This window comes from Sinocyclocheilus anshuiensis, unplaced genomic scaffold (genome assembly GCF_001515605.1).
Source record: "Sinocyclocheilus anshuiensis isolate Anshui unplaced genomic scaffold, SAMN03320099.WGS_v1.1 scaffold86, whole genome shotgun sequence".
Taxonomy (NCBI): domain Eukaryota; kingdom Metazoa; phylum Chordata; class Actinopteri; order Cypriniformes; family Cyprinidae; genus Sinocyclocheilus; species Sinocyclocheilus anshuiensis.
The window spans coordinates 484,684-493,838 of NW_015547662.1; the positions used below are offsets into that span (position 1 = coordinate 484,684).

The window sequence follows — 9,155 nt, forward strand, 5'->3', positions numbered from 1 at the left end:
TGAGCCTATTATTCATAAATGTGTTTCAATGTATTGGATTTGATTCTAATGAAGCTTTAATTAATTGCTAGTTAATACAGATGGAGCTAGGTAATAATCTAATAGGATTATATTAAAATGTTTACATTTTTGCTGGTCCTCATCATCCAAAGTTAAAAAGTTGCAGTTAGATGAAGTATTTAATTATATGTTTGATTGGGCATCAAACACTGACAATTATTTTATTCAATGTAGTTTATTGACGTTTTTGACCTTGACCTTAGATTTTTTTATGGCCTGTGTAAGTATTTCACATTTTAAGTCAGTTAAGTCTGTTTTGGTGGTGTCTGTCTGATTTTATTGTACACCACTTTGAGCAACATTTTTTTTTCAGTGTGCAATAAAATAGATTTGACTTGGGGAACTATTCTTCTTGAAATTACATTTATCCTAATGCCATTTCAGATATTTTGAGGGATCCTGCCCTTTTCCATTCAATGTGTTCTTGTGAAAATATGAAATATAAATTAGATTTAAAAATAATATTAAAGGAATAGTTTAACCAAAAATGACAATTTGCTAAATATTTACTCACCCTCAGGCCATCCAAGATGTAGATGAGTTTTTCTTAATCAGCACAAATTTGGAGAAATGTAGCATTACATCACTTGCTCACCAGTGGATACTCTGCAGTGAATGGGTGCCGTCAGAACGAGAGTCCAAATGGCTGATAAAACCATCACAATAATCCACAAAACTCCAGGCCACCAATTAACATCTTGTAAAGTAAAGAGCTCAGTGTTTGTAATAAACAAATCCATCACAAACATGTTATAACTTAAAACGAGTCGTCTATCCATAATGTCGCTTTCTCCAATGAATAAGTCATCTGACTCCGGAAAGAACTGTGCACAGATCCAACACAATTTATAAGTGAAGACCATTCAAAAGAGTTCTAAACAAATATGTTGGCAGGTTTTGGTCTGAGAGGACAAAAGGGAATAGACATTTTCACTGGAGGAGCGTTATTATGAATTATAGACTCTGGATTGTTGAGTATTTTGGTCAGAAGTTTAAGTTTAAGTGCCTTGATTGATTTGCTTCTTACAAATACACAGCTTTTCACTTCACAAGAGGTTAATTGATGGACTGGAGTGGCGTGGATTACTTGTGGATTATTGTGATGCTTTATCAACTGTTTGGACTCTAATTCTGACGGCACCCATTCACTGCAGAGGATCCACTAATGAGCAAGTGAAGTAATGCTACATTTCTCCAAATCTGTTCCGATGAAGAAACAAACACATCTACAACTTGGATGGCCTGAGTGTGAGTACATTTTCAGCAAATTTCCATTTTTGGGTGAACTATCCCTTTAATCAAAATGTTGATTAAACCTTGCTGGAAATGTGCATTATAGCAGTCAGGGGTTTACAGCTCTTAATCACCTTGAAAATAGCCATAAAATATGTCCAGGCTGCTACAATTAACACTTCAGAGCCAAAGTTAGTGTCTGGATTTGCCCAAATTTGCACGATTAATGACAATGTCTGTGAATATTTTAGATAAAGAATATGATTGAAAATGGTTCAAACATATGATGTGAAGCAACAGCAAATAAACAAGATATTCACAAACAAAGCTGTAGGCCTATTTGTGTCCAGGTGGAAGTTTTAACCACAACATATACTCAGATTTTTTATTTCTTAGTTGTTGTCTGCCATTATTTTGAATGAGCAACCACTTTGTTGGCTAATCTAAGTAGTTCTGCCAGACTGAATATAAATCTCACTGAAAGCTCTTAGTCAAAAGTTTGATTCTGCATTTTTCTTACCAATTTTAGACATTTTTGATGTTATCAAAAAGGGTGTTTTCCGGTATCTTTTGATGATTTGGTGCTGCAGGTTCTTGTAAAGTGGTAAATCATTTGGTGTTTAACCACAAATGTTTCCAGTGGTTATTACTGTTTTGTTTAGTTTTTTTGGGGAGAATTTTTCTGTTTAATTTTATGTATGTGTGTATTGACTTCATTATTATTATTATTATTATTATAAACCAGACTAATCGATTGCATATTTGAGGTCCACATTTTTAACCTGCAGACACTGTTTTTTGAAACTAAGAATTCAAGTAAGCATGTTAAATTGTTTCATGCTGAAACAGGAAAACCACAACTTTCAAATCTCACTGCACTAGTGCATTTAGAGCTGGCTTTGTTTAGATGACAAACCTGAATATGTGGGTAGAGGCTATGGTTATGGAAACAAGCAATTGTACATGTCATCAGGCTGCAGAGCAATACACATCACAAGCAAAAACATTCTCATAAAAACACATACAAAACATGATCACATTCAACTAATTCAGACATTTAGAGGCCAACGCAAACATTGATCTTCACTGAAGAATTTAGTGAGTTATCACTAAAGTTCAGAGAGCTTTAGAAAGTGACTGGTATAACAGGATGTGACAGTATGCTTCCTGTTATGGCCTGCTTTAATGTTACCACTGAAATTCTGCTAAGGGCTTTTATAATGACAGTTAAATCTCAACATGTTGTCACTACAGTATATCAATTCAGCTTCAGTTAGACATGAACTGATTTGCACAAATGATCTTCTGTGATGTGCTGACAACAATATCATATTTGATACATTTAAAAAATTGTAAAGATCACTTTATATCAGAATGAAAGTGTATTTTTTGACTATTTTATTTTGAGAGTTTTATGAAATGAAACTTTATGCGAGTTTAACAACCAGATGATAGACATAATGTGTACTAATTCAAATACTAATGAATTTGATAAAACCCACAATCTAAGCAAAAGGAAAAAATCCCCGACCTTTAAGAATTTCAAAGCCCTTTATCAGAAATCCCTCCCACCACAGTCAGCCAGGCGACATTTACATTGAAGACCCTTTGCTTTTATCTTATCAGTCACCGAGATGGAGCGAGCAATAGTTATTGTCATCGCGCTTGTATGTAAGTCCATTTTAGTGTTTTTTTTGTTGTTGCGTTCTTTTGATTTTATTGACAGTCCTCTTTCAAATATATGAACTTACATACGTATTTTTGCTTTTGCAGGTGTTTTGTTCTGTGAACAGCAGAGAGTCTTTGGGGCAGAAGTGGACATGAGAGTTAAAGCAGGAGACAGCATCACTCTCTACTCTGACTGTGTCATACCATCAGGATCACACATTTTTTGGTGGAGAAACTGCTCACATGAGCATCAACCGTCTCTGTTCATAGAGGCTGAAAACCTGTTCCAGAGGACTTTTCCACGTTTTAGTTTTGTGTTCAACAGCTCCAGTAACTCCTATGATCTACATATTACAAATATCAGTGTCTCTGATGAGGGACTGTATTATTGTGCAATAAAAGAAAGAAAAGTACATGATGTTCACGGCATCGTAGGCTCTGAGTACCAGTATGGAAACAGAAGGACTCGTCTATCTCTCTTGGGTAAGAAAATATCCTGGTGTTTAAGTTGTTTCTTCTAGTAAACTGTAAAGAAACTGTTGGCTATATTTGACAAAACCTTGTTACATTTTTATGCTGATAATATACTTTTTAAATATATTTTTTTCATGAAATGGAAAAAATGCAAAATAGAAGCAAAAATTTGGACACAAACCACACATTTATCTACACTTTCACAAAAGGAAATACCCATTTTTTTTTTCCAAGTGATGTGTGTGATAGATAGATAGATAGATAGAAACACAGAACACAGTAACACATCCTTTAAAATATATGCCATAAATATATGAAACTAAGAATACGTCTATACAAAAATGTGTACTTACTTTCACTTATGTTCCATTTATAGAGCCAGTGTCTCCTTATGCTGAGCAGTTCAACACCTCCTCCACACCTCCTGTATCAGACCTCTGCTGGAGTCCGCTGGTCAGTGTGTGTCCAGTGTGTGTTCTCCTCTTCTCCGTCTGTGTTTTCTGCCTCTGTCGGAGGAAAACTACAGGTGATCATTCACTCCTGAACTCAAGAGTTATGATGTGCCAGACAGCAAGCTTCGATCATTCTGATATCGCAAGATTTGCTTTACATTATCATCATATCACAAAATGAACAGTATAAAATGTCACAATTTTAGAGGTTTGTGAACAATGAAATGCATTTTAAAATGTTTTATTTAATCTGAATTAAGCTATTTTAATTATAGTTGCTGCAGCAACACAGGCTGAGAACAGATATTACCAGGTACTGCATCACATGTGCACATCCTGGCATCCCAGTATAACATTTATTTTGTCTCATCAAACATAGTTTGTATTTTGTATACTGATATTAAGTACAATAACAAAATAGGCCTACTGTTTTTTCACAGAGTGAAGATGAAGTGTGCTACGCCTCATTGAACACCCTTTCCATGCTGAAGAAAAAGACACTGCAGAATTCAGACTTCTGTACTTACACTGAGGTCAGAACCAAAAGAACACAAAGAGAGGATTCTGGAACTCTCTAGGGCTTGAAATATTTAACCCTCGGTCATTCTAAACCCCTGGTAAACGCAATCCTGGCTTCTTGCTTCACATTTCACACTGCTCATTATAATTAACCCAGGGATAATAAAAGAAACGGATGTACATTCCGAAACCCTGGGTTAATATTCTTATTTGCATATTGTCAGTGTCATTGATTGGACAAATGCAGCAACTGACCTGTTTACATTGCGCATCCTCATACTTTATATTTCAGACTTGCTGTCCAGCAATGTAAGAATGAAACAGGCTCCTCTTTATTTCTTCACTGACGCGTTTTTACCATTTGACATTTTTGAGACGCCTCAGACGCTAAAACCCGGGGTTAAGCTCACTGAAAAGCCCTAATCCTTAAAGATGCAATACAAAGTCTTTATTGACTACTTGTTACTTCACTTAAATGCTTACCAATCCCGACTGTGTAAATGTGTCCATTGTGAATGCATTTTATTTATGTAAAGAAATCAGAACCAATGTTCCCTCTATTTTTTTTTCTTTCTCGCTGAGCAAAACTTGTCTCTGTTGGGCGGACATTTCGGCCACCTGAGCAAAAACATTTTTTTTTTATATATATATATATATATTTTATAAACAAAAAACAGTAACCAACATAAGATAACAAAATACACATATTTACACCCACACACACAGACAAAAAAAATAAAATAAAATCCTGCCCCATTTAACAAATATATACAACATAGTATTCACAATTGTTTTATAATAGCAAAAACATTCTTTATACAAGACCTGTACAGCGCACATACAAACATTTTTTAACTTCAGTGTGTTATGTCATTTGACCCTTGATGTAACTAAATGATGCACATTTTAGGTTACCTGAGAAAACATTTTTACAATGCTGTGTTACCAAGAATTTTTAAAAATTCACCATTTTTAAAAATCTCTTACACAGAACAGTTAATTTTTTTATAACATAGGCTAATAATATATGAACAAAATGAAGCGGCTATTGTCCATGAATTCCCTTTTCGAGATCAATTATTTATTAGGTTTATAATAATATAATATAATACAATATAGGCTAATATAATGTAATATAAAACCAAACAAGCATTTAAACTGATAGAATTGAATAGAAAACAAACTGAAACTTTTAAACTGAGATATGTAAGCTAAATATTAAAAAAAAACGTGAATTCTTTTACAGAGTTTGCACACTACTACACCTGTGTGTAACTGTACATGTCTGGGAGTTTTGTTACCGTTCTGTGCTCATCATCCGCTATTTTCATCTTTAAAATATGACGTTTTATTTCATGTCATTGCACGACCATTAAAGGGGTCATATGATGTTGCTAAAAAGAACAGTATTTTGTGTATTTGGTGTAATGAAATGTGTTTATGCGGTTTAAGGTTCAAAAAACACATTATTTTCCACATACTGTACATTATTGTTTCTCCTCTATGCCCCGCCTTTCTGAAACGCGTCGATTTTTACAAAGCGAGGTGTGCTCTGATTGGCCAGCTATCCAGTGTGTTGTGATTGGCTGAATACCTCAAGCGTGTGACGGAAATGTTACGCCCCTTACCATATTGTGATGATGCCATGTCCCGGCCGGAGCGACGATTCAAAAACATGAAAACCCATTATAAACGAGGCATTCGTTGCGGCCTACAGTGAGCAGAGACCGGGGGCTAGCGTGAGGAACGGCCAGCGGGCTGAGTGAGCAGAGACCGGGGGCTAGCGTGAGGAACGGCCGTAGGGTTAGAGTGAGCAAAGGCGCAGGCTTGAGAACGGCGCGGCCGGCGATTTCGACGAAGGAGCGTCCGGAAGGACATGATTCGCTTTCTACAGCGACTCGTTTGGCACACATAATTCTCTTTCCATGAAACCTGTAAACCGCATTCACTGGTTCTAATTCTATAGCTCTTTGCCCGAGCATTGCAATTATTTCGCATTTGCTAGAATTCAATCAAATGGTTTTCCCAACTCATTTTTGAGTGTCCTATGTGCACCATATTATGTCTTCTAATAATAATACTCTTCTAATAATAGAATAATAATAATACTCTTTTAATAATTTCTTCTAATAATAATCCCTCTATGCAGCACACGCGCGCTGCATAGAGGGAACACTGGTAAGAACGTACCATAAAAAAAAACTAAACATGAAACAAGTCCGTAATCATGATTATTGTTATAATAAATGTTTATACTGATGTACCGTCTGTTTTTTTCTGTACGGTTTTTTTTGGCAGTTGATCACTATTACATACCCTTGCTGTCTCCTCCCTCACACAGATGCAGGGCTGTTGTAGAAAAACACAGAACAAACTAATTTAATATATACAAAATATATCTAAAACTATAGATTTATTTATCTTTTTGAGTATTTTTTTTTTTTAAATCGCGCTCCCTTGAAAGGGTTTGTTTAGACTCCTCTGCATGTTGACATGATCATTTTTGACTAATTTCATCAAAATTATATTTCATTCTCAGTCAGGAAGGAAACCACAAAAGATTTCCACTTGAGCATTTCACACAAATGTGAAAACGAACAGAACCAAACATCTTGGCAAAAGAGTGTTAAATGTGCCTGCATGCTGCTGATGCAGTGACTTAATTATATTAGAATGATTTCTGAAGGATTATGCAACACTGAAGATATTACTGTTTTACAGTATTTTTTAATCAAATAAATGCAGCCTCTGTGAAAAATGATCAGCCCCAAACGTTTGAAAGGTAGTGCAGCACTGACATTGACATAATTCCACAAGACCTTTATGTCCTCCATTGATTGTTCCACATATTCTGTGGCAAAAGTAGACACGTTAGCAGCACTGACTGTAAAAGCAGATGATATTAGAAATACTACCCATACTTGTTTCCATTTTAGAACAAAACTTTTACTTAAATATTCAAATAAGTGTCAGGAAATGAAGCAGGGTAAACCAAACATATTTACGTATATTCAAATTTGAACCCATCATGAATAAAAACCTTATATTCATGCCACTGATTAAAACAGTCACGCTTGGGTTGAAAGCACAATGGCACTTCACAAGTCACACACATGACTGGAGTTTTCAGGTGGCAGAGCTTGCACTTGCGCCTACCGAGAGCACTGTCTGGCTTGAAGTGCTTGGGCCTGTGGGTTCCTTCAGGAAGTGATGATTCGGGAGATGAGGGAGGAGCTGAAACAGGAGCGGAAGGAGAAGACGAGATGGGAGCCGAGGAAACTGATGCAGATTCAAACCTGTTCTCAGCATCCATTTCTGTAAGCTCTAAAACAAGCATCTCGAAGAATGTCTTCCGTGTCAGAGTTTTTTGTTTTTTTCTCTTGGCCGCCAGTTCATGCAAAATGAACGCATTCTCTACGGCAATGTCCAAAAGGTGATAAAAAACACACTGATACCACTGTTTTGGTTTATGTAGAACTCTGTAATGTCCAGTGATGAAACTGGATGGATCCACTGTCCCCACATTCCTGGGTGGAAAGAAAAAAGACAATATTTTAAACTTAACGGTTAACTTTAAACTTAAAAGGTAAATATTCCTGTGAATAATACACAGGCAAAACACAATGACACAAGTGGCCTCTTAAACAAAACTAGTTGAACAGTTTCAGTTTCAGAGCAGGTTTAGAGTTGACAAAACCCAACAAATTCATAACTGTTTAGATTAGGTTCTGTGGATTCACAACGCTCGCTATAAATGCTCTCTGTCAACTCAGTGTGTGGTCCAGAGTTTGTGATTACCTCAAGAATGCAGCTAACTGCCAATCGCACAACAACACTGAATTTAATAATACTGAATTTAATTTATATAGGTTCAAAAAGAACTTAAAAGGAAACAAGCTTTTTTATATACATTTTAAAGCTTGTATTTATATGTACATATTTATATTGAGTTGAATATTGTCTATACAGTGGGTATAGAAAAGAAATCGCCCCCCTTTATAATAATGACATTTTGTTGCTTTGCAGCCTGAAATGAAGATGGGCACAGTTTTTGTTTTATCCAGCTGTATTTACTCAGTGCAACTTATAACATCCAAGTTAAAGATATAACGGTAACCTGTTAGAAAATAAAAAACCAAACAAACAGATTCACGGAGTTGGAAAAAGTATCACCCCCTTGTGTCAGCATTCTGTTGAACCACCTTTTGCTTTAATTACAGCCTTTAGACTGTTGGGATGTCTCTACTAACTTTGCACTCTTCTTTGCAGAACTGCTCAAGTTCAGTTAAATTTAATGGTGAGCGTTTGTGGACGTGGACTGCAGTCTTCAAGTCATTCCACAGATTTTCAATGGGGTTTAAGTCTGGGCTCCGACAGGCCATGCAAGCACATTCACCTTTTTCTCCTTCAACCACAGTGTGGTCAGTTTTGCTGTGTGCTTTGGGTCATTGTCATGTTGAAAGGTAACCCTTCTTCCCATTGACAACTTTCTGGCAGAGGGCAGCAGATTTTCCTCAAGAATTTGATGGTATTTTGCCCCATCCATTTTTCCTTTTATCGTGACAAGTGCTCCAGTCGCTGCTGCAGAGAAACACCCCATAACAGGATATCACCACCTCCATGCTTTACTGGAGGAATGCTGTTATTTGGATGGTGAGCTGTATTGGATTTCCGCCAGACATATCAGAATCAGAATGAGCTTTATTGCCAGGTATGTTTACACATACGAGGAATTTGTTTTCGTGACAG

At 36.2% G+C, this 9,155-nt stretch overlaps 1 protein-coding gene across 5 annotated transcripts in view; it reads right to left on the bottom strand.

Annotated features, from left to right (window-relative positions):
• Positions 1 to 3,794: 3,794 nt before the first annotated feature.
• LOC107702320 (piggyBac transposable element-derived protein 4-like) overlaps positions 3,795 to 9,155 on the bottom strand; it is a 25,715-nt gene continuing 20,354 nt past the window's right edge. For 4 of the 5 annotated variants that reach the window (XM_016504590.1, XM_016504593.1, XM_016504592.1 and 1 more), the window contains one exon: positions 7,153 to 7,933. In XM_016504590.1, the coding sequence (XP_016360076.1) occupies positions 7,408 to 7,933 (526 nt within the window). In that variant the 3' untranslated portion in view covers positions 7,153 to 7,407. Of the gene's footprint in view, positions 3,942 to 6,722; positions 6,756 to 7,152; positions 7,934 to 9,155 lie in introns of those variants that run through there. The other variant, XM_016504591.1, reaches the window with a different exon arrangement.